Below are 26,710 nucleotides of genomic sequence, written 5' to 3' on the forward strand. Positions count from 1 at the left end.
GTTCTGATCTACACATCTGTATATATGAAATTGCAGTAGTGATGTTGAGTAAAACATAACAGGTCTGGGACTCAGGAAAAGTCTAACCTGGAGATGCAATTCTGTGAGTGGTCAGCAAAAGCTGTGGAGATGTGTGAGATTGTTCAAGGAGATGGTAGAATAAGAACTCCCAAGGATCTCCTATTTTAAAAGTACAGTAGTGGGGACTCCCACTAGGAATAATGGCTAGTGAGGAGAAGATCCATCATAGCATAGCATCAGAAGTCAAGGAAGGAGAATATTTAAAGAAGTTGAGAGCAATCAGTTGTACCAAAGCAGATGAAAGTTAAGATGAGGAGTTTCACAGATTTCAAGCATTAAGGAAAATGGAGATTGAAGTTTGACTCTTCAGAGACAAAGAAAAGGAGAGCTAAGGATGTATTGTGGATGGAATAAATACAGGACCCTCGTGTCCGTGTGCTCTGCTTTGTAGTAGCAGCAACGTTGATGTGCACAGGGGATGTCCTTTAACACTAAATTGAAACTAATTTCACCTCCATTTCTGCCAAAACCTTGTTTTGTTTCTCAACAAAGAAACTCATCTCTTCTGAGGGCCTTGTTTATAATTGATTTTAAATTTATACAAGACAGTGCAAAGACCCTTTTGATTCCAGTGACCTTGACCCTGATCGTTTGTGGGGGAGAAGTCCTATACAACCATTGGTAATGAATTTCTTCCTGTCATCTTTGTTTTTAGTTTTCTTTGACTCTTTGTTTCATGTACTTGTGTGTGATGTTGTTGCTGATAATTGTAAATAAACTTAACACTATCTTGTCAGAAATGTGGCATCTTGTCCTCTCTGAACACACTAATGTAATGTTAGCAAATCTTGGAGTTTAACAAATATTTGTGTAAGAGCGGAAGCGAACCAGTCAGATTGTGAATAAGAAACCTTGTCAGTGCAGTACAAATATTCTTGGGTCAGCCACAAGGAAAATGCGCTTTTGTTCTTCAGAGGCATAGTTGCCTGTGCTCTTACTCATTTCTATTTTTCTCCTATTTGCTGCTTGCTTCTTAATTAGAAGTGGTGTTTTTCAGACCACACAAAGATACATTGTTAGCTATGTTGGTACTAGGATCTAGAAGAAGGGTTTGCTGGGGTATGAACCCATTGGTATCTTTTAAGACCATTTATTGGCATTTGCCAGAATAATCTGAGCTACTGAGATAAGAAATCGATTCATTTGCTGCCAGTGTTATAGCACTGACACTTGCTCTGGTTCACATTTAACCCAAAACTCACTTTTTTTTTTAGAAACTTTAAAGAGTGAAGATAATATCTCCCATGTTTTCCCATTTGTGGATTGTAGAATATTTTTTTCTCTTCAATTAAAAAAAAATTTTGTTAGTATGTCAATAAGAAAAATCAGTATCTCTGATTTGCCTAAAAATTGTATTTTCTTTTTTCCTGATAGCCCATCACAACAGAATGTAGTCTTCCTATTGTGTTGGTGAGGAACTCTGTCTCCTGTTTTGTTAGGAAATCTCTTGACCCAGTAGAATCTGAGTAGTGGTTGAGAACCCTGACCCTGGCGTCAGGCCCACTGGGCTGAAGCCCTCACTCTGCCACTGTGTTGTTACCTTGCTCAAGTTAGCTGACACATGATACCTTCTGGTTCCTCCTTTAAATAATAATAGCAGGAATAATAATACTTTTTAAAGCACAAAGCTCAGACCTGGGAGAGTAGGTGCTTCATTCTAGCTATCTTGTTATAAATCTCTAAGTCTTGTTATAAATCTATAATCCTAATTTTCTATTTCCATGGGTTATCCGATTTCTTTGATACAATTATGACTCGTTAATTTAAGAATAAGTTAAATTATTTCAGAATAATCTACTTGAGAAATTTTGGAAATAAAGAGCTGAATGCAGTGACAAGCCATCTTGAGCTTGTATTTTGTATGTGAAATTTCTATAAAGTACTTTAAACTGTAACTAATCAGTGTATTCCTCTCTTAAAATTTACATATGAGAGCCTCATGAATTTGTGTAAAAAACTTGGATATGTGGTCATGAAGTTTCCAAACTGTAATTCCCATAAAAGATTTTCTGCAATCGTCTGATCATGTCAGTTGGGATTAATTTTGTCTATATATAGTATATTAATGGTTGTATATGAACAAGGCATTGAAAACTTAGGAATATATATGGCCTCAAACCTTAAGGACATCTAATCATAAAAGTACTGTAATTTTGTTTTCCACGTCCATACAAATATTAAGTAAGTTCAGTAGTAGGGAAAAAAGGAAATACTGTTCATTATATACACATTCTACAAATTTATAGTTTCACCCTGTCAGCAAGTAATTACATTTACTGGCAACTTAAAAAAGAAATTTAAGCTATGCTACAGTAGATACTGTGTTTTTAAAGCTGACCTTAAGCAAAGTATTTATCAAGGAAGGCCAAAAACTTAGTTTCATTTAAAGCCTACAAAAGGCTAAGTTGAAATGAAACTTTTAAAGCTGAATTAGATCTGGAGTGATGATGGTTTATTTAAAAGCTGAAGAAGAGTATCACTTCCACAGCAACAGATACTGTAGTGAGCTGGAAACCAGAGAGCAGCTTGCATCAAACTGCAAGTGGTAGGAAAGAGGGTGGTTTTCCAGTTGTCTGCTTTTTATTTTTTCATTAAAAACTTTCCAAAAGGGCTGAATTAGTCTTTGTATGAAGACAGAAAGTAATGTGGAAAAACAAGGGAAAGCACAGTTTTGCATTTGGTAATAGAGCTGGAAATAAAATACTTGGAGTAAAGAGGAAAGCCAGTAAATAAATCAGTCTTTGCTCCCTTTCTCTTTCTCTTCCCCCTTCTACGCTCCCTCCCTTCTAATATTTAGCAAAGGACCTTTATGGATTAGCGCTAAATGTCTATTAACTCTTTTGGTTTCCTTCTATCCTTTCAATAACAGATGAAGGGCTCCTCAGGGTCTCCATAAATGTCTTTTCCTAAGGATGTGTATCATCGTGGTCTAGTTGTACAGAATTGGGAATGTCACCCAGCCACGTCACTAATTCATACACTATCTGATCTTGAGCCAAGGCCTTAACCTCAGTGGTAATAATAAATAAAACATTTATAGTTATATTTCACAACCAGCCTGTCAGATGTTTAAAAATGGTGGTTAATTTTTAAATGATGGATTTTTCCGTGGATCGTTATATAAATACTAAATGAGATGATTATATAATTCCAATGGTTGCTGCTTATACAGGTTTAGGGCTTACACAGAGGGAACAAAAGTCACATAATTCAACTTTTAAATAGGCTGAAAATTGAGTAAGTGAATGACAGGATTGAACAGTTAGGAATGTCGTGTTTCAGACTTGTAAAATTGATAAAATTTCCATTTGCTTCTGACTGTTTTGGAAAAGTGAGGTTTTTATGTGTTGAGCATGCCAGTGGTAAATGAACTCATGTGAACTGTAACATTTTTGTCCTGTTGTCATGACTTTGTACAGATAAACTAAGATAAAGTAGTTTGGTTCTGGCAGGTTCTGACAAAGAGATTTGATAAGAAAATGTAGTCTACTGGAAAATAGGCAATAGGAAAGGCTGACTGTTAACATTTAATTTATAAACTGTTAGTGGCTACCTGCCCGAGTGAGTTTTCTCTTCGTCATGGAGAGGTATGCGCTTAACATCAGGCCACACTCTGTGTGTGATGTTTCTTTGTACTGAGGGGTGATTCATGAAAATACAGCTTCCATGCCTCTGCCAGTTCATGTGAACTCATTTTCTGGACATCGGTCACCTTGACAAGTACTTTTAAATCAACATAGCTAAGTATTCTTGGGAAAAGTAGAGGAATGAGCCTTGTTCAGTGATGAATACACCTCCGTCCTGTGCGTGAGCTGGCTTGGAGCTGCATGAGTCATCTCAAAGGGTGTCCTCATTCTTCAGTGCGATTTGCCTTGGTAATCATTCCCGAGGGTGTGCCGGTTTAGTTGGAAATGTTTGTTGAACTTGTAACAACCCAGGAAATGGACTGTCCCTAAGTGAAATAGCACTCTCAGAACTGTTAAGCCATCTATTTTCTTTCTTGATACTCTATCCATAGCTCAATTTTAAATTGTGAATGTATGGATGGATCTTTGCTGTTAGTGAAGAGGTGGTGCTTTTCATTTTTTTTTTAAGATTTATTTATTTGTTTATACATACAAGAGCTGGGGTACAGGCCAGAGATGCAGGGGGGTGAGAGGATTCACCAGAGACAGAGTAGGGAACAGAACAGGCAGACTGACTGAAATACACTGCTAAGGGGAGCAGCGGGCGAGACAGGAGAGGTCTGCTTCGCGGGGTGGGTTGCTCCCTGGCTGACTGGGAATTGACCTCGAGCTGCAGAGGCTGCAGACTGCTTCATAGTGGGGTGCTTAACCCACCACGGAGGCCCCAGTGGTGCTTTTCATTTTAAATGGTGCTTGTGCATGTGCTGCCTCCTAGTGTTTTCTGTATTGAAGTGAATGACACTTATTTTGCTATCAGCCCAATGATGTGGGGCTAAATTCAGCACTACGGCCAGGCTTTTGTTTTCATGGAAAGAATACTGTGCTTCCACATTACCCTTCACTTATTTTCTTCCTCCTGATAGTCACCAAAGTCTTTTTAACTTACTTGTTTCTCATTTTACATTTATGTCTCAGCCAAAATATGCTTCTGAATAAAGTGAAAAACTGATTATATTCTAAAGTCAGCCTTTCTTAGACCTCACTAATAAAAAAATGTTCTTTTAGAACTTTGGGGGAAAATGAATAATTAAGTGACTAAGTGATAAACAATATGATATACAATAAAAATTCTTCAAACTAGCTCAATCTGAATTCAGAATTTTTAAAAGGGCTATAATTCACGCATACAGTCACTGAAATAGGTCAAGAATTTATTGTTTAAGACTAACATTTTAAAGAATAAGAACAAGAGTAGTAGGTACTATATTAATGGTTTGCATTTTTTGGAGCTCTGGATTTCTCTTGAGTCGTGAGGGGGAAGAGCTAGACCGGTAAACACAGGATGTGGTTGTATGTGATAGTGCCACGGTCAGGCAAATGGGGAGGGAGGTGACTTCTGATCACACGGGGGTAAGAGTCACGTTTCAGAGAGAAAGGGTAGAGAAAACACACTTTCAGGGAATAAAGAGTAGGTACTGTAGCTTAGGAAAAACAACACACATTCAGAGTCGTAATGGGAGAGAAGGTTCTCACTGATGACCCTTTGGCACCTGCTGTCGCTGAGCTGTTTGGGTGACTGCCACAGGCTGCCCCGCTAGTGAGTGATGGGTGGGCCTCTGGGGAAGGACTTCAGGGAAGAAGGGTCAGTAGAGCCTTCTGAGGGGAGGAGAGGACTTGAGTATGAATTCAGGTGTCACAAAAGGAGAGGGGATAGATGACAAAACAAGGAACAAGTAAACAATAAGTAAGATTGTTTGCCCTGTTGAGACAGAAAAATCAATTAACCAGACTGAAGAATTTTGAATGGAGGGCAAGGCTAAAGAGTTCAGATTTTATTAGCAATGATTGGGTGGGCTTTTTATTCTTTTTGACACTCCTTTGTTCAGAAACTTTCAGTGATCAGATCAATATTTTGAGAAGATGGTTAGAAATATGTGGAAAAGTTTAGAAAGATGGAAGACCAGTACTGATAATTGCAATTAAATTTCCAAATGGTGGTACCAAATTAAATGATGCTTTGGGAGAGAGTATTTGGTTAATGTTTGTTTTTTATTGACATATAAAGGACATTGTGTGTTAGTGGAGTAATGTGTTCACTTGAGTCAATATATGTTTAATGACCTCCTATTGCATGTGGTAGGCACTGGGATTAGGGTGGGGAAAAGAAAAAATAGGTCTCTGCCCACATGGCGCATATGGTTAATGGGGAAAAGAGACAAGAAGCATTGTGTGTGCATTTGTGCACGCCCGTGTGTGTAATGTAAAATAATGGTAGGTAAGGGATAAACTGATGGGAAAGAGGACAGCATTTTAGAGCCTCCGAGGTAACATTTGGGTAGAAACATGAATGAAGTGAGGAGAGAGCTCCTCACTGCTGGGTCAAGTGTGTCCTTGGTAGCAGAGCAGCAAGTTTAAGTCCGGGAACCAAGACCAGCACGGGCATCCCTGGCAAGGGTAGAGTGTGGCAGGGGGCAGAGTGATGGGGAATCACAGCTTAGCCAGAGAGTAGAACGTGTAGTATTCTGAACGTTGCAGCAAAGAGTTTGAATTTTATTATAGATATGATGAGGAGTGCCTGGATCTTTTTTTTTTTTTTTTTTTTTTTTTTTTTTTTTAATACCAGTGGCAGCAGAATTGGACAAGGGGCTGTAGCATCCCTGGGTGAGAAGAGGTGGAAGTGGACTTGTTCAGGAGTTAGTCGTGGGTTGTGAGTGAAATAGAATCAAGGAATATGTCTCCCTCGCTGCTCCCCCAGGGTCTGTATGATGGGCTTGTGTCAACTATAGAAAAAGCGAGCTCTGCCTCCCTCTCTGCGTGTCTGGTGAAGAAGGCTCCCTTGTTCCCTTCAGATGTGCCGGGCACCACAGTGGGGTTGGTTTGGCATCCTTGGGAAGGGCTCAGCCTTGTGCAGTCATACGGCAGCCATGGACAGTCACTCAGTTTTTGGTATGAGCAACAGGGTGAATTGTAGCATCATCCCAAAATAAGGGAGACTGGAGGTGGAGCTCATTGCGGGTGGGGGAAGGCATTAGAAATAAAGTTCCATTTTTGGCATAAGCCTGAGATGCTTATTAAGCATCCCAGAGGCATGTCGAGTAGGCAGATGAATGTGGATTTTGGAGTCAGGGTGGGGAACTGTAAGAGAGGTTTAGCTATTTTTTGAGTTTGAAATGACAGCATGACAAGCAAGCAGAGCAGCTGTAGGGTTAAAGCTTAGGAGTGAAAATTTCTATATCAGATGTAGATTGGGAAGTCATTTGGCCTAGAGGAATGTATGGAATCCTTGAGGGAAATTATTTTGAAACAGGAAAGATGGAAACTACGTAGTGCATGAGGCAGCGGAAAGTGGGAAATGATTGCAGTTGTGAACAGAGGAAGGTTCAGGTAATGCAGCTGCATTAGGAGACCGGGAGGGAGAGGCTGGGCGTGTTGGTGAAATTAGAGTTTCGAGAAGCTGCTGGAGCTTTTCAAAGTACTATTTAGAGGTAATAGTGGGTGTGAAGGAAACTTGCAAGGAATGAAAAATATATATTACTTTTAGAAATTGTGCACTGAAATGGTAACAATAGGGTTATTCTATTGGTTTTTCAAAATAGGATGAAGCTGTCTCTGAAGGCTGAGATAAAGAAACCAGTGAGGAGTGGGACACAGAAGATCCTAGAAAAGGGATAAAAGAAGGAGCAAGTTAGGAGATCTGGAGGAAACGTGTTTGAAGGATTAGGTACAGGAGTTATTTTCAGAAATGAGGAAGGTCAGGTACTTACTGCTTTTAGGTTTGGAGAGAAGGGAGAGAAGGTATGAGCTGGCATGTTGCATAGGAGTAGAAGGAAGGAGGAGGACAGTTTGTGGTCAGGGTTCTCTGTTTTGAGTAGTAGCCATTGATTTGAAAGCTTGAGCAAAGTGAGGGAAGCAACAACAACAAAAAATGTCAAGCAGTAATGAGGTGCCAGTTGGAAATAAGGAGAATAATTTGCAATGGCCCATCAGTAATCTGCAGCTTTTGTGAATTCAAGAGCATAGGGGATTTGAGGATTCCAAGTTGATCAGATTCAAAGGTTCATTATCCAGAAGAATGCATATCAAAATACCAAGGAGGCTTTTCTCAAAGTCTACCCTAAAATAGATCAAATTGAGGTGTGGGACTAGGATAACTAGAGATGGAAGGAGATGCTTTTATATCCTACTTTGAGAACATTCTGAGTGATTTTGTTCAGCTTTCCCCCCACTCCTTTGGGAAAAAACTCCTGGATTAAGGGGAAGGCGATGGACTCACGTACTGGCTGGGCAGGCGTGGGAGAGCGTGGCCAGAAGGGAAGCTAGTGGACTGAAGGAATGAGTAGGGTTTGTTTTGTGAGAGCAACAAAGCAAGCGTTAATAATATGTTGAGGTTATGTTCAGCAAGTTGGGTTCCTTTACTGCAGAACTTTACAGAGCCTTTCATACATAGACTCGTGGGTCTCCAAGAGGGGAAGTTAACATTGTAAGAAAATATCGGATACAGGACCTTTCTTTTTTCAGAGGAGTTGTGGGAAACATTTTTTGGAAAACATTTTTTGAAAAGCTGAATTACATAAGTCCAGTGTATTTCCAGTTTGATTTAGAAGCTTAGGGGAGCCATGGGGCGAGGTGGGGGGGGGGCGCAGTTAAATGTCCAGCTTCCAGGGCTATGACTTTGAGGAGAGCTGGGTTATATTCCATCCCTGCAATTAAACTGTTTTCTACCTCCGAGTCCAGTATCAGCTGAATTGTTAAATGAATCTTGAATTTGTGAAGTATGAGAGTGAAGGGGGAGTTGATGAAGTATTTAGAAACTGCAATAGTTCTGTTCCTCAAAGATAGTGTTGGATAAGGTTTTTATGAGAACAGACTAAAATCCAATGGCTTCAAGGAAAACTAGACTTTTCCTTAATATAAGGGAAGAAAGTAGATAATTGCCCAAAGATGATACACGTTGAAGTCTTGCTCAGTAATGAGTCAGCGCTCAGTAATGCTTACTTAATATTGGGGAATTCAGCCCCCCCTTCTGGGCATTGGCAGTGTCACTGGCTCTGAGAACACGCCACTTTATACCCCCTGGGAAGGAACTGGAAGACTCTCTTCACCAATCTAGTGCTGTTCCTACCTTTAAGATGACTGATAATGAATGTTGTCTCTTAAGATTTCCAGACAAGCCAGTGATTAGTGATTGGTGAGGACCACAATTGCTGGCAGGGATTAGGTATTTAGTAAGGATGTGATGCACATTTTACCAGGATGCAAGGCAGCAGTGCTGAGATGTAAGTGAGGAAGAGTCTACATTTTCAGTTGCCTTAGCTACTTGTTTCTCATAAATCACAGGTTTCCATTCTTCTATGCCAATGATGTCATCATTCCTTCCCTCATACATGTTATCTTTACTATTGAATTTTCCTTCATAATCCTCTTTAAAAAAGAAAAAAATAACACGTGCAGTCTTTTGGGTTACAGTCTTTTGTGAAAACTCTTTGCATGTAACCCAGCTGGAGTGCCCAGGACACAGGGAAGTCACTGAACACAGCTGTACGTTCTGTGTGTGTATTTTCCCCTTTGGATGCTTAATGTTTCTTTTCTTCGCAGGTAAAGTCTGTGATAAACCTCCTGTTTGCTGCGTACACTGGAGATGTGTCTGCCCTCCGAAGGTATGTTCACAGGGTGGATTAGCACAAGGTTCACAGATGTTTAGAGAGTTGCTTCTGGGCAAGCAGTCATTTTAAGGCTAATGCCTCTCGTTTTCCTCTAATAAAGATGATCTGAGCAAATTTATATTGAATTTCCACTTTCAGTGCCTTAGTCTGCGCATTCTTGTCCTTTCCTGCCTCTTACTAAAGCCCAGGCCTCTGTTTTCCCACATGGTAATTGCTCACCTAACCCAGCAACTTAGTATTCATGTTTTACTGGAATTGGACAGGGCATCTCAGTTCTCATCTGCTGCCCACACCCCATCTTTGCAGATGAGGGGGATGGACAAATGGGAGCACTTGATATCTTGCAGATCACCAGGGCTAGGTCTTTGTATAGCATTGCAATTGAACTTTAAGATGGAAAAATGTGTATGCTTCATTTCCAGCTTTGTCTGACCAGTACTTGTACCAACAATACTGTGCTATAAACTTCAGAGTAAATAAGAGGCTAGCTCTGAATTGTTCTCACCACAAAGAGAGAATTGTGTGACCCATAGAGCTATTGGCTAGATTGCAGTATTGTAGATGTATCCAGTTAACTCACTGTATATGCATGAATCTTACACAATGTTACATGTTAATATACCTCAGTTTTTTTAAGTGCACTTCAAAAATTTTTTCAACTAAAGTCTCATTAGGGCCTCCCCGGTGGCGCAGCGGTAGAGCGCTGGGTTGCGAAGCTGCCCACGGCCTCTGCGGCGCCGGTTCGATCCCCGGCTGCTCCCCGGCCACCGGAGGAGGGTCCCACATGGCGCGCAGACCTCTCCTGCCGCCCGCTGCTCCCCTCAGCAGTGTACTTCGGTCCTTCTGCCTGCTCTGCTCCCCGCTCTGGCTCTGGTGAATTCTCTCACCCTCCCGCGCTTCTGACTGTACCCAGTGCATGTATAAACCAAACAAACAAACAAATAATAAATAAATAAATAAATAAGACATGCCTCTAGAAAATTAAAAAAAAAAAAATAAATAAAAAAATAAAGTCTCATTAGTACTTGTAAACCGTAGACTGTAAAATGCTAGTTTAAAAATGGGAGTCTTGGGTCTCCCTGGGTTGAGCACAGTGCTGTGAAGCTGTCTGCAGCGTCCATAGTGCCGGTTCAATTCCCAGCGGCCAGGGAGCTACCCACATGGCGCAGCAGACCTCTCATGTCTCACCCGCTGCTCCTCTCAGCAGTGTATTTCGGTCCTTCTGCCTGTTCTGCTCCCTGCTCTGTCTCTGGTGGATTCTCTCATCCTCCTGTGCCTCTGGCCTGTACCCCAGTGCTTGTGTAAATAAATAAAAAAATAAAAATGGGAGTCTTAGTGAAAACATTTTAGGTTTAGTTTTTGGTTTCTGTCCTTCTGAGACATGAACTTTGGTATAGTTGTGCCACTGTTCTTGAGTTTTGAACTGTAATGTAATGAAGCTTAAATCTGTGAGAGGGCCTCCCTGGTGGCGCAGGTGGTTGAGTGCAGTGCTGTGAAGCTGCCCGCAGCCTTTGTGGTGCCGGTTTGATCCCCGCCAGTCTCGGAGCAACCCACATGGCAAGCAGACCTCTCCTGTCTGGCCCGCTGCTCCCCTCAGCAGTGTACTTCGGTCAGTCTGCCTGTTCTGTTCCCCACTCTCTAGCTGGTGAATCCTCTCACCCTCCTGCATATCTGGCCTATACCCCAGCTCTTCTATAAATTAAAAAAAAATTTTTTTTAATTAAAAAAAATAAAATAAATCTGAGAGAGATGATGAATGCTTCATCTTAACCCAAAAAGAACAAAGGGAAAACCTGTGTAGTGGCATTTACCCAAGATGCTGGTATGTGGGTTGAACAGGGTCCCAAGTTCCCATGAGTGGGCCTGGTGAAGAATGCCAGGATCTCACAGGACCTCAGATTCAACTAATGGGGTCAGTGTTACACGTGTGAATTAATATTTGTGTATAATGAATAGCTATGCTTACAAACTTTCAGATTTGCTTTGTCGGCCATGGATATGGAACAGCGAGACTATGATTCTAGAACAGCACTCCATGTAGCTGCTGCAGAAGGTAATATATGGACCACTCAATTTTTTTTTTTTTAAAAGACTTAACTTTCTACTTAATACTAAAGTCTGCTTGTTTTGTTTTGGATCTAGGTCATGTTGAAGTTGTTAAATTTTTGTTGGAAGCCTGCAAAGTAAATCCTTTCCCCAAGGACAGGTGAGCACTTAAGTTACTTTCTTAAAATGGACAAGTGAGTGTATTGATACACAGACTCTGATATCTATGTGATAGTATATTTAAATCCACCATGTGTGTATTGAAGACATCTTTGAACTTGCTATGGTGACTTACAAAGGCAGCAAACCTTGTTTTTGCAAGGTCCATCATCCTCTCTCCTACATCCTATTTTTGTCTAAGAATGGTCTCTCATTTAGAATTTTCCAGGTTAATCTGACAGTGAAGAAAACAGTGCTTTGTATTTGGAAGAAAAAGTAGGGAGTTTGTCCTCATAGGTTTTTTTAACTACATAGGGTAAAAATGATAAGCATTTATAAAAGCAAATTAAAAATGTATAAGAAAATTAGTTACAGAACTTTTAAAATGAATATATTTTTTGCAATTCCTGGATTTGAGTAGAGTCAATTTTGGAAGGCTTTATGGAAAATGAATTTAAATCAGTGCTTTTAGGGGGCCAAAATTTGAAGGATGAGGTCACTCTATATAGTGGGAGAAATCTGCCTGGAATATTTTGTGCTCTTCTTTCCCTTCTGGTTCACATGGCAAATTCCCTTTTATCCTGCAGTGAATGCTATCCACAGAGTGACCCATCATCAAGGGCTATGAATGCTGCATATGTATATACATATATAATGCAACTCTGTACTCATAGATTTGCATGTTATATAACCAAAGTTATATAACTAGTTATATAACTGGATGAGTCAGTAATGAGAAATAAAGGCTAGAAGAATGGAAGGAAAAAAATTCTTGATGGAGAGGTCTGAAATGTATGATTTAGAGTTTGAACTGGATATTTGAAGACCCTACTAAGTAAGTTTAGAGCAAGTTGATTATTCTTTAACTATTAGGTCTATTTAGTAAGGTTTACTGTTTTTTAAATTAGAGGTTCAGGTTTTATTAGCTTGGCTTGCAAAAAAACGCAGTGAATTTATGATGTTGTTGTCTGAAAATTCTTAGCAGTTTCCTAAGTGTGGTAACACTTTTGGTATCCAACTTTATGATGTTAAATAACATCACAATGAAAATGACCTTGACTGATAGTATTCTAAACCCTCGTGTTAGTGTGACAATCCTCCCTTTTATGCCCAAATGTAATGCCATACCAGCTCTCTCCAGAGCAAGAAACTGAAGCATGTCCCTTCAGCCCCCCTTTCATGTTTATAATTCTAACTGAAAGGCTGACACATGCTGGAAGTATTTATTGTGCTTTGTATATTTAAGGATTAAAATGTTCAGATTTTTGTAAATGTGCACACTCTAATTTGAAAGCAAGGAATGTGGAAGTACAACTACCCATGTAATAGGCAAAGGTTAGCTCATTACCTAACTTGGTATTCAGCTGTTCTGGACCACAATAACTATTTTATAGAATGGCTGTCACCTCAAATTACAAAATAGGCTTGAGTGAGTTCAGTGTATTTTTTAAAATTGGTGTCTTGTGTTTTTCATGGAAGAGTTGTAAAATGTAACTTGCAGTAAACGTTCAGTTTTTCTAAAAAGAGAGATAATTACATGCTGTCGATGATTGAAAAGTCTCCCCTCTCCCCCTTCTGGTTTAGGGCTGACCACTCCCTGAGTTAATGGAAGTCAAAGGCAACTTCATAGTTATTCTTTTTTGGGAATCACACAGGTCCATATAAAGTGTTACTTACCTGATTTTTAAAATTAGCAACAGTCACCAAACTTGATCCAAAAGCATATTTAAATGAGACTTTTAAAAACCTTTAGCTCTGTATTGTGATCCCATTAAGAAGGTGTAAGGTGATAGAGATGGGAAGGAAGTGGTAAGTGGCACTTGAAAAAGTGGAGTAAGAGAGACTGGGAGCCTGGAAGTGAGACAAGTAGTGAGGGAGGATGGGAAGAGACACTTGATGGTGTGTGAAGTATTAGGGAACTAATTATCAGACCGTCATTTACTTGGGTTGTGAGTTTCATACTGTTATTTCCTCTTTCATAATGTTAACAAACTGATACCACCACAGCTGGCAACTCATTTCTTCTCTTCAGTCTTCACTATATCACTCCAAAAAGCACAGCCCCAGACAGACAGACACACACACACACACAAACGATGGGAAGGGTAATGTTCAGTTTGTGTAGTTGTTGGATTGAGCCCCCGACTGCCATCCTTACCACAGATGATGAAATGTCGAGTCCTGAGGCCAGTCTTGCTTCCCCAGTGTTTGTGTGAGCCCTAATGAGGTCAGTTTTTTTCAGACTTCTGAAACTTAGTGTGATTTTGAATTGACAGGAACACAAATTCTCTATCAAAGGTGCGTGTGATGGATGTTATATGCTTGACTTTTCTTTGAACATTTTATTTAAAGAAAGATCCTTTGGCCTTTCATGAAATTAAAATTCAGGAAAACTAGAGAACACTAACAGCTGCCCCCCCCCCACACACACACATAAGCACTTAGATATGTAAACAAAATCCTTTTCTAGAAGGTATTTTTTTTCTTTTCCCCATATCTGAAGAGGTCTTTGAGGCCACTTTTGAATTATAAATCCCTTTCTACATTTCTTCAGTTTATCCTCACTTGTAGTATTGCTAAAATGGCTGAATTTGAAAGTGACCCCTTAACCCCCAAGGGGTCATTGTAAAATCTAAGAATGCTGGATTATCATCTTTGTGCCGAAATTACCTAATTGACCCAGTCCATGCTGTGCTACTTGTTTAGGTGGAATAACACCCCGATGGACGAAGCACTGCACTTTGGACACCATGATGTATTTAAAATCCTCCAGGAATACCAAGTCCAGTACACACCTCAAGGAGATTCCGACGATGGAAAGGAAAATCAAACCGTTCATAAGAATCTTGATGGATTGTTGTAATGCTCTTAATCCCAAGATTTAAGCCACTTACCTATTTAATTGTGGGAAATGATTATGAAGAACGTGTGTATTTTTATCTGGTAGTGATGTATATTTTACATTTGTCGTTTCAGTGTTACTGGAGTTTTCTTCATTGTACGCACAGGACAAATCTGATCACTTTGGGAAAAAAATAGAAATAAAACAATCCCCCTCCATAATGTGAGCAATATTTACCTCGTGCTCTGTATAATTCGATGTAAAAGAAATAGTTACCAATGCTAGCTTAACTGTGTGGTCTTCATGACTTACTTTTGTGTGTTTTGTGGATTTTCAATTTATGGTGGTGATCTGCTGATATGCACTTATAAATTAAGCTCTGTTGTGTAGTCTGTCCAGACAGGTCAAGGCTGCCTTTAGAAGCAAAACAGTGTGAGCTTCCTGACTTCAAATATAGATTTAGTTTGAGTGTTTGAACAACTATATCCACTCATGGTTGCGTGTTTAAAATGTCTCCCATAGCCCTCACTCCAATGATGTGACTCTTTAAAGATTATCATAGTTAACAACTGTCAGTAGGATAGACCAATTCTGATTAGACTTTATCAGGGAATCTGTTTAAGATATGTTTGATGACCAAAACACGTGTGTGAATGTAGTTACAATACTTTTGAAAAAAATTTCCTTTTTCTATATCCCCTTCGTCCAGCCTCTCTTTCCAGACATTTAGCTATTTGCCTCTTTCCTCTAGCTGGGGAAGCGGGTGCTGGCATACTATGCAGTTTTCATGTTTTCCACAGTAAGTCAGAAAAAGCCTCATATTTCTGACATCCCAGCTATAACTATGCCATTTGTCTGTAGAAGATGAACCAGAGACAAATTACTCAGCTAAGGACAAATTAGTTAATTCATCAGCCTAAAAAAAAGGAAGGGGTGTGCTACTGTAGCTCTTTAAGATAGTTTCAGCTTCTAGGATAAAGATAAAGATAAATTCAGAAGTGCTCTAAGCTACCAAAGTTGTCACGATGATCTGGGACTGCTCCAAACAACAGCTGTATATAAACCTGCCATTAAAATCTGCATCAAGGTATTTGTTCTATTTGGGGGACCACTAGATCACCCCAGCTTTCTCCTCGTTCTCTATTGTATGATTTTTCGTGGACTCTGTAGTTTACTAGTAAGAAAAGGCCACTTCATTTTAAATCGAGACCCATGACTTGTCTGGGGACGAACTGCACACACACTTTATCCTATTACCTCAGGAGGTAAATGGGTATGCTAACAAGGATTTCTGATCATTAAGCACACACGCACACGCACACACACACACAAATGGACGTCTCTGAAGCTGTACTTGGTGAAACCAGCAAAATCCTCAACTGCACCAATGCTGGTTGTGACGTTAATGTAAAAAATTCCTTGCTTTTTCTACCTGCACACCCTGTTGCTTCTGAGCTTTATTAAGCTTGATGGCTCCTCTCCCAATCTGGTAGCCTCCAGGTGTTTAGATTTTTGCTTCCAAGCTAAGTTAGTGGCTTGAGTCATCACCCTTACTGAGACTGCACCTCCTTTGGTGGAACCATTGCCAGTGTTCCTCAACTCAGCCACATCAGGCAGGAAGCTGTTTATAGGTGTGTGCCTCTGTGGGGAACACGGTGGGTGGGCAGCTGGCCCCAAGGCTCTTCTCAAGCCAGGTAGACAGGTAGTATTTGCAAAATGCTGCACAGGAACAGCGTTATCCCCAAAGATATTATGGGGTAAAGACTCTTTAATTGAAATCTGTTAAGGTGACTGCTCAAAGAGCAGCTTCCTTTGTATGATTTAAATGAAACGTGATGGTTCTGTTGTGTGACTTCAAAGTTACCAATGGTTTTGAGGCTTTTCGATAATAAAAAGAGGTACTATTATTTGGGAACGAAGAGAGTTTTCATCTTTTCTCAGATTAAAACTTTTGTAAAAATCCAGTGGTTCAGTTAAATGTGCTCTTATTTACCTGTGAGGTTATTTATGACTGTACACGAGTTCCTGCTATGGCTGTTTGCTGTTGGCTGGTAATAAGTGCATTTGGTTTAAATGCTTGTTGATCATGCTGTTAACTCCTGCCATCATTATGCTCCAAAGATATTTTTGATTTGGCATTAGGATCATGGACTTTTTCCTGTATCATGAGAACTGTATATGGCCATTTTTTTTTTAAGCTTTGCATTCACTGTTGTTTTTGCTGGTCTGAGTTCTAATGGTCTCATTTTGGGGTGTAATCTGCACCCACTGCCCCTTAGCTGCAGAGCTTGAATTAGCTAACTGCCGCCTGATGCAGTTGTCTGTCTGGCACGGACCGAATGACCTGATGTGAGATAAAGATTCTTCCTGGGGATTGTCCAGCTATGAATGTATTTGCTTCCAGAACCTCCCCTTGTGAATCTAATCTTAAAACTATAAGTTGTAAGTATTCTGATTGGGAAATATTTATTTTAGATGAAATCAGGTAGTGTTGCTTTTTACAGTGTAATAAAATACATGTATCCAAAAAAACCTGTGAAAATGAATTCTTTAAAAACAACTAAGGCTTTTTTTTCCTTACATTTCTGGGTTGGAAGAGCAGGGACTGTCTAGTTGGCTCAAATCCATTTCTAATGTCTACTGTAAGCCAGGAACTATGCAAGAGGTCAGCTGGGGTTACCACAGTCATTAAGATGAGAATCTAAGGAGAGAGGATGGGCCGTACATTTCTAGTCCCCTGGAATTTCACACTACCCTTTTACAGTTAGGAAGTGCTCAGTAAATATCTGATTTGACTCATTTAATATATCCTCACTAGGAAGGGTTCTAGCCTCCTTTAATAAGAGAGGTGGTTTTCAAAAAGGCTTCAAGTCTATTTGGAGAGTTGAACTTAGTGCTGCCACATTGAGGTCTGAATTGGACCAGTTGGAAAAATGGCAGCTTCTCACTAATTCATGGGTGTGTTAAATGGCATTAGTTCCCAACATCAGTACGCCGTGGCCTGCAGGGTCAGGGTTAGTGTATGATTTTCTAATCATTGTGAAGGTACATGAACACCATGGCTGTCCATTTTCAGTTATTAAAGCTGTTGGTGAAAAATAATTTGTGATGGGACTCAAATCTCTAATTCCACTCTTTCAAAGATGAAGCTGAGATCCCAGAGTGGGCTGGGATACAGAACTCTTTAGTCCTATTTTCATGCCTTAACATCCCACACACTAGGGATAGACTATCTAGCTGCTTGCATGTTAGCTAAAACCTGGCCTCGGGGGGGTTTAAGGAGAAGTGTAAATGCGCCAGTTTAAGTCCTGTAATATGGTTAACTTGAGTTATGCATATGCAGATAGAAGCATGACTCAAGTATAGAGAAACAAATGGAAGAATAATCCCAAATGGGGAAAAACTTACTTATTCTTTTTTATTATTTATTATTTTATTTATTTATTTATTTTTATTATTATTATTTTTTATCTATTTTTTTAATAGAGGCATGTTTTATTTATTTGTTTGTTTTGTTTATACATGTACTGGGTACAGTCAGAAGCGCGGGAGGGTGAGAGAATTCACCAGAGCCAGAGCGGGGAGCAGAGCAGGCAGAAGGACCGCAAACACTGCTGAGGGGAGCAGCGGGCGGCAGGAGAGGTCTGCGCGCCATGCGGGACCCTCCTCCGGTGGCCGGGGAGCAGCCGGGGATCGAACCGGCGCCGCAGAGGCCGCGGGCAGCTTCGCAACCTAGCACTCAACCGCTGCGCCACCGGGGAGGCCCAAAACTTAATTATTCTTGAGCCAACACAATCATTTTACTTTTGTGGTACTTTTTTTAGGGGCTAGGATTAGGGATCCTAATCTTGCTTGCTAAACCTCATAGTAAAATGAGTAAAGTCATGAATCTCAGACCAGATGGCACAGCAGGCAGCCCATGAATGTGTTACATGACACTTGAAGGCTTTAGGGGGAAGGGCATTTCATAGCTATATAAAGGAAGGGTGTGATTCTCTAGCAGAGCAAGGAAGGTATGTATGTTTTGGGATGCAAAAGGTCAGAAAATTATGGCAGTTATTTAAAAGGGGTAAGCCTGGCATTCTATTTCTGTTCTGCCAGAACCTGACTCCTGGCCTTCATGTGCCCAGCTTTGTCCATCATTGTCTTGCCACATAGTCGAGAAAGAGTATAATAGAAATTGAGTCCAACAAGCAACATAATAGCCACAGAATATCAAGACTGCTTCATTCCTGTACAAGAACTGGGGAAAGCTAGTGAAGAGACACCAGCAGTAGGGCCTAAAGTGGAATAAAAGCATTACGAAACCCAGAATTTTCAGTTTGATAATAGGTGTTTGACAGATTTCTACTTGATGGTTACACCTTTACGTTCTGTGTATGGCCAATAGAGATTTAATAAATAACTTTAAAGCTGCTTAGGTATGGTTCTTTTTACCAATTGGCCAAGTAAGATGTTTAATTTCTCATTCTAACAAACAGAACCTGAAGTTAATTCACCAAAACTTGGAAGCAGGTATCATTTAAGAGCTACATTATTAACTCAAAAGAGTCTAAAAATTTATTATCTTTAGCCTTCCTAAAATGGCTTTAAATGGCATTTCTTTGAAATTGTGTACATTTTTATATAACATAAATTACTTGTAGCTTTTGGTTATGTTTGCCTCACAAAGTCCTAAGTTTTAATGAGTAAGGCGATTGTACTAAAACATATGATCCAATATCTCAGAATATCTTAAATTCCACAGAACAGGAATCTCTTAAACATTAAGAGTAATGCCTGGCTTATGGCTAGTGCTCAACATTTTTCTTATGAAATAATGAATTAATCTAACCAAAAGGAGTCACCCAAGTAAGTACCCCTTACTCTATGAACAGCACCTCACTTCTAAAGAGAGGTAGAGCATTTTCAATGCAATTTCTAATTTTTTCTTGTTTCCCTTAATACAGTCAGATGAGAAAGGAGTGCTTTGTTCATTAAGATTTACCATCATATTCCACTTTAGCTTATAGACAATAAATAGATTTTGCTCATTTAATGACTATCAAAACTCCTTAATAAGGACAGAATTGTCCCAAGTGGTACATACAAGCTCTAGGCATATAAAACACCCTATAAATATATTAGAATTCTGCTGAAACACAAACATCCCTAGGGCAGGATCTATTTAGTCACTTCTTATAAGGACAATTACATGAGATACACACCTACCCAGGGCATTATCTACCTTTCTCCCTGGAGAAAACAGCTCTCAGTGTATATGATACACAGAAGTTTGATATTTCCGAGATGGACATCCTGCGATTGCAGAGGTGCGGCTTATCACACTGGGACATTGCCACTCCTTGATGAATCGCCAAACAACAGTTGAATCTAACTTGCCAGATTACATCTAACTTGGTGATTATGTGTTTACTAGTCCTATTTTTTTTCCAGCTCATGGGGCCCTTTACTGTGGCTTTCTAGCTTTTAACACTTTTGCAGAAGAACTGGCACCTCTCGGGATGGCGTAGTGACTTCAGTAACAACTCATCTAATCATGGACATGTAGTTTCAGATGGCTACTCTGGAGGCCAGACAGAGCCCCTTTTACATGAATTTTTAAATTAAAAACTTACGTTATCAGGCCCCAAATTCATTGTATAGTCAGTGCCAAATTATTTGTGCATTAGGAGGCAGCTGTGGTCACCAAGATCAAAGTACTTTTTGTTTTGGTTTTTTGGTTTGCTTTTTATGGGACCCATTACAGCTTGTTCCAGTCATGTTTCCTTTGTGATCTCTTCAACTAACCCATCTTCATAAGCCATAGCACTCTTGCTTACAAGCAGGGTAAGAAAGGGAAACAGTGTCATTAAAATTACTTTAAGATAAGGACTGCTACATTTTTATTTTCAATCACATATAAGAAAAAAATGAAGAACATCAGGCCTATACATAATGGTGGTAATTTCTAACATCTTTACATGAAATGCTATTAATAAGAGACCAACATTGGGATTTTAATACTTCTTAAAAGTAAACAAAATCCCGTGGCTAGTCCAGTGAGATGAAGCCACGCCACATCATTCTCAAAGGGCAAAAAGATACCTAGTAGTTAAATACCAGCAATAACACATAACATTTTTTAAAACATGTAAGATTTTTTTAAAATGCTGTCTCCTTTGTTCCTTCATCATTTCAATGTCAAAAGTTAATGCAAACCTAGTCAGGTTCATGTCATCATATGTAACAATGGAGAGGAAGCCTTAATTTGTGTTCAGTATCAAGAAAAGTCCCATGTGTATATTCTATTTAATGCAATACCTATACTTAAAACAGGCTTCAAGAAAACTTTACTCCCACCAGAGAAAAATAAGGTTTTTATAAAATAAAAGTATCCTTTCAAACCCACCACCTAAACTACTTTTTTTTTGTGTCAATGCTAATGAACGGGAAGATCAGTAACAGTCCACTTCACAAAATGTCAAGGAAGGTCTAGAAAAAGCACCAGAAAGATGAACCATTTGCCAATGTATTTTTCAGAAAAACACATTTATCAATGAAAAACAGGCAATACTTAATGCAATTACACAGGATGAATTTTCAAATTATTTGAGTCTCATATTTCTGGTTGATTCACCAGCCACTATTTTTTTCTTCTCAATTTGAAATTTTTATGACTAATAGATTAAATACCAGACAATAACAATAAAAACAAATTAACACACAAAAAACATGAATGAAATTTCTGAGTTTTTCTACACCTAAGATTAACGTTAATCTTTTTGGCCTTGAGAGAGCAATTCTTAATCCCCTGCCTCCCTAGAGAAATGTGAAGACAGTTTTACTTATTAGGGGAAGGCAGAATATATTCAGCTCTGGATATTAAAGTTTAAACAGAAAACACGACCCATGAATTTGGAAAATGCACGTCTTTCTACTGATATTAGCTAGTATCATAAAGCCAAAATAAGCAGAAAAGCTAATTCTCCCAGGTAAGAGAGAACTTGTCTTCGCTTTAAATGGCCAGTGTGGAAAATGTAAGAAGGAACACAAGCTTTACCCCTGCCCAGATGCAGGATGGCTAATGTGGATAAGGGTTGATGTAATTCTATATAAACTTAGGTTAAACGATTTCACAGACAAGCCAATGGAAAACGTCCAGCCACATATAAAGCAGAGGAAACAAATAAGAATTCTCCAGAACAGAAATCTGCCGTTCATACATCAAGCATTTCTCCAAATAACCGTGTGATCTATGCAACACCCTGAGAGATCTGGGGCCTGACTCGATGCTCAGCATTTTTTTAACATGCTATTAAGCTTCTCCGCTTTCCCCAAGAGCTCTTATTCTAGTTCTGATGCTTGGGTGTCTAGATGGTTTTCATTTGCCAAAACCGTTTTGTGGAGAGGGCATTTCAGTTTTACCTTTAACAAGATGCATGAAGCCCTTCAGAGTAACAGCTGTTTCTGAATTAGGGAAAAGTCACAGGTGGCAGCAAATTTGTTGGCCTTTCTTTCATTTCCCTAGAAACATAGGATGTGAAGGAAGAGTAGCAGGAGGAAACCACAGATGGGAAGGAAAAATGTCGCCAGAGAAGATGAGAAAAATTCATGCTCTATACTGCATTCATCTGTAAAAAGATAAAATGTGGTTAAGTTTATTGCACTGATCTTACAAAATGTAGATTCATATATTTCACATTATTTGACTATTCTACAGTGGAGCAGGTGGAAGACACAGGCGACACCAAATAACCAGTGTGGAATTAGAGGGCCTTCAGCGTGCAGTGTCCTTTCATTTAGACTAGACTGTCTATCACTTCGCTCATGGACTATTACTCTGCAGCCTGCTGGCTTAATTCTCTGAATTCATTCAGGCTGCATAAAGCCTTTTGCTGTTGAGCAAGTCTGGAAGCAGAGCAACACAAGTCTGCTCATGCAAAATAAGGGTGAGGCAATGCTGAGCTTCGCCTGGGAGGGGGGTGAGGGAGATGGTGAATGTTGCTTAGAGGGCTCAGAGGAACAGTGTGAACGGCTGTGTTTCAGGTACAGGCTAGGGCAGCAGAATCACTGGGGACCCCTGGTGCACCCCTCCCAGCAGTGCCTCCTGACCAGCCACCTTGTGTAGGGCATCTTGTGGGCAGTGAATTGGTCATCCAAAGAATACCAGCCTGCCTCTGACTCACTTCCAGGCCTACCTCACTTCTCCCCTTAGGATAGCTGCTCTTAAGGGGTGATGGGGATGACTCCGCCCGCTGTGATGTCTGAAGACACACTGACTGTGTGATGAGGGGGTGTATACAACTGGCATCCAGTGGATAGCGGCCTGGCTGCTGCTCACATTCCACATTGCATAGGACAGCCTCCCACAGAGAGACATCTGGCTCTAAAGACTACAGCACTAGACTAGAAGTCTCTTGAGAAGTCAGTCCATTTTTGTTTATTTTGAATCCCAAGTGCTCAATAGTGGGCTCTTTGGAAAATTATTTTGGATCAAAAAGTACAATGAAGGGTTTACAGCAAAGCTGTAAAAGTACAATGAAGGCTGAAAGTGAAACTGTGTAGTTAAGATGGCAGACTGGGGTTGGCGGGGGATGAGGGAGGCGGGGAGAGAGAGCGAGCACCAGAGATCCTGCATTCACATCCATATCACCATCTCCTACTTAAATGCGTGACCTCAGCCTGTTACTCTCTCAAAATCTCAAGGTCCTAATCTTGGCAAAGGAGGTTAAGAGTTCCTAGGAGGTAGATTTATTGAAAGGATTAAATTAGATAGCATTTGTAAAATGCCTTGTATAGCTGATGAAAAATAGCAGACAATATTACCATTATTACCATCATCAGCTTTGACCAAAGGCCTCCAGGAGAGTAGACTGGTTCTCACATCATCCCACAGGACAGGTCTACCGTCCAAGAAATCCAGACTAAACAAATATTCAAGTCATGCTGCAGAAAACACTGGTGCTGTGTGTCTGTCGGACAGTTTCCTCAGGGGCCTTCAGTCCTCTGTTCCGGAGGCAGCCCTTGGCATCAGTCATGGTGCCACCCTAGTCAGAGCCACAACCTCCAGATGAGGGAAGCCAGCCAGCTCAAGAAGCGCTCGTTCTGTTTCAGAGCAGATGCCCTGGTTCCCAGAATGGATGCTGAGAGGAAATCAGCTAATCCGAGACAGATAAGGCAGTTCCACCCAATCTGCAGACTAATCCAACTTTAATTTTGTCTAATCAGTGTGGTGCCCACATTATAGCTGTTTTTAGCTGAATATATCTCCTATGGGTTTACTGGAGGGTGCAAAATAGGTTTATTTTATTCTACAAATGAAATGAAGGAAATCATCTAGAATGGAATGGCTATAGGGGCTGGGGTACAGGGTGGTATAGAGAGACCACAAAACCGTTTCTTGGCCTCTATTTAAATTGCTCTCACAGTAGCATTCTGAGATGCAGAAAAAGCAGTCAAAATTGCTTGCACAGATGAAGAGAGCTAATCCATCTTATTTTCTCAAGGTCACAGGCAATGATGGTGATGACAGAGTTAGAATTTCCAAACACAGGTCTCTTATCCAAAGGCCACAGTGCCTTTGTCTTAATAAATCAGAATAAAACATAACTCAGTCCTGTGCAAACAGCTTCTTTAGGGAGTATGTTTTAAATGAAGCAAGGATCAGCTTTTCATGGCACGCCTTCAGAACAATGACAAGGGCATGTCCTCCAGAGACACCAGTGGAATTCAAATGTTCATTCCACCATTTACTAACTGCTTAATCTGAGTTATGTTATGGGGCATGGGGGTGGGGGTCGGGGAGGGGATCTTTGCCCACATCCGTAAAAGGGAATAATTAAGAATACCTAATTCAGACAGTTGTTGGAAAGACTGAATTAGTCATTACATGTGAAGTTGCGGGTACACAGTAAGTGCTTAATAAATGTCGCCTATTCATGGGTGATGGGTGATTACTATGATGATGTAACTTGCTCAGGCACAACAAAGGAGGTACAAAAGATTACCTTATTTTTGGGTTCCATCTTACAATCTCTGAATAGGGCTTTACAAATATTCCATTTTGTGTAGGGCTTTCTAAGGCACATTATAGCAGAATCGGGCACTCATTCTAACTGAGGAAGTGACCTTCTACATAGAAAAGGTTCATTGTACACTTGTTAATAGGAACAGAACTATTTTGATGCTACACTATCTAAGCATTTTTCTAAGTGACTTTTTTCATTCTCAAGTCAGAGAGTACAAAAAGTTCAGTCTCCAAAGACCTCGGTATGCTTCTTTAGGTGAGGAAAAGATGAAGAAAAAAATTTACACACCAGAATCTTGACTACGCAGATATTATTAATGCAATATAAGAACCCTCCCTGAAATGAGGACTATAGGCCACTGAATGTTTGCAGTCTCCTCTTCCCTCCCCCATCCCCCACCACCAAACCCCACCTTCCCTGCTTCCCCCCTCAGAGCTGAGCTCAGAGTCATGCCAGGAACCCGGCACCAAGATGAAGAAAGGCCAGGGATGACTCAGAGAGGGTTTTTTTTTTTTTTAAAGCATGAACTGGAATAGCTTCATGTGGAAAAGCGCTTAAAATTAAACAGTATCAGCAAAAAACCAGTCAACTAAAAAAAAATCTTTAAGAGGAAGGATTTCAAGCTGACAGGTAAACAATACAATTTGACATACTGAACATTCAACCAAAAGAAGGTTCTCTCTTGCAGACAACCCTATTCCTATCCCTTTCTTAATACTCATTAACTGCTTCATTCCTGGAACCTTTACTTTTGGCAAGCCCTTTACAGCTCCAGGTGCCCCCACTACAAGTTAGCTCTCCAACAGGAAGTGGGTGAAACTGTTCCAGTGCTGCCAGCTACATGTCCACAATTATTGTAACTACCAAATATTAGTCCCCTGTCTTCCTAAAAATAACACTCCTTCCCCCAGACATAGTGCTGGAGTAACAAGCCAAAGGAAAGCATTTTTTTAAATCACAGAAATCTTAATGCTGTAATATGTGAAATTTCTACAGGGACAACTTCAAAGAAGAGATGAGAAGAGATGCAGTATTCTAAATATTTGAAATGTCACATAATTTTTTTGTAAGTGCTGAGTGCCTGGAATAAAAACCCTGGTGATGACACAGCTTGTTTGTGTTCAGTAGGTGCCAACTTGTCACAGGCTAATCTAAAACCACCCCTCCAGGCTCTGCCCAAGCCCCTTCCCCGATCATACAGTTGGTCCCCTATCCCTCCCCATTAGCCCCCCACCAACATCCACCAGGGAGCCCTCCATGCATCAGAGAACACACACAGGACCGCTGGGATACATTCCCCCCACACACACACACACATAGTACTCACCATACTATCGATTGCTACAGGGCCCACTATCCGGGACACCTCGTCAAACTCCTCAGGAGACATGGGGAGAAGGTTGTCTGTGGTCTGAAGTCGAGAAGGGTGACTAAAATGAGAGAGAGGAAAAGGGCATGTTAACATCTGGATTCTGAAACTTAGACATTTCATCTCTGGCCTGTGATTGCATCATTCCTTAGATTTTTAATTTCATGTCAGTGTGTACGCTTGGAAAATACATTTGAAAAAAGTACAGACAGGAGGTTCGTGTCCCCAGCCCGGCCCTTGGGAAGCATGTCAGACTCCAAAGACGTGATGAGCAATAGCCACATGGGACCCTGGGCCGCTTCTGCCTGCTGCGGTGTGTCACCGAGATGACAAAGCCTCAGTGCTAGCCTGGACGAGAAGCACCGGAGGGAAGTCTGGGGAGTCCCTCATCCCTACCTTGAGGTTTGTATGCAGATCAAGCTGCTCCAGAGTGTTTTTACATGAAGGCTACATCCATTCACCCCAAGTCAGTGCTGCAGGCCAAATAACTGACAATGACTTTTCCAATTTTTTTTCTACCTTTTGTAAAATGAAACAACAAAATAAAAGCAAGTGGAAAAAATGTATCTCAATTCTTACTTTGGCCTTGTCTATATTGAAAAAGAACTACTTTCCCACTCCGATCAATTTTTGTTCATTTTATTTATACTTTTTCAAAATATCAGATTGGGGAGAACTTATATACCTTAAATACAACTTTGTTTTGGGTTTTGTTTTTTGGGTTTTTATAAAGGCAATAAAATGCTGATAGGCAGTGACACCACAATCTCTAGTTAGGATCTTTCCAACAGGTCCAACTGGGATGGAGGTAGCAGTAATTACAACAGACAAAGCAAAGTATGAGCATCTTCAACAGCCCCAGCCAGGAATGGGCTGGCTGGAGGCTTTTAAACATGGCACTCTTCTGTGTTCAC

General features: G+C 40.3%; 1 protein-coding gene across 1 annotated transcript in view; it reads left to right on the forward strand.

Moving 5' to 3' along the window:
• Nucleotides 1–14,574, forward strand: part of GLS (glutaminase) — a gene marked incomplete at both ends in the record, with an annotated part of 73,985 nt that extends 59,411 nt beyond the window's left edge. Inside the window, 4 exons of the mRNA XM_084240383.1 lie at nt 9,303–9,364; nt 11,347–11,423; nt 11,513–11,576; nt 14,282–14,574. Of these exons, the coding sequence (XP_084096509.1) occupies nt 9,303–9,364; nt 11,347–11,423; nt 11,513–11,576; nt 14,282–14,438 (360 nt within the window). The remainder of the gene's footprint in view (nt 1–9,302; nt 9,365–11,346; nt 11,424–11,512; nt 11,577–14,281) is intronic.
• Between the last annotated feature and the right edge of the window lie 12,136 nt (nt 14,575–26,710).

The sequence above is a fragment of the Talpa europaea genome, assembly GCF_964194135.1.
Source record: "Talpa europaea genome assembly, chromosome: 1".
NCBI lineage: Eukaryota > Metazoa > Chordata > Mammalia > Eulipotyphla > Talpidae > Talpa > Talpa europaea.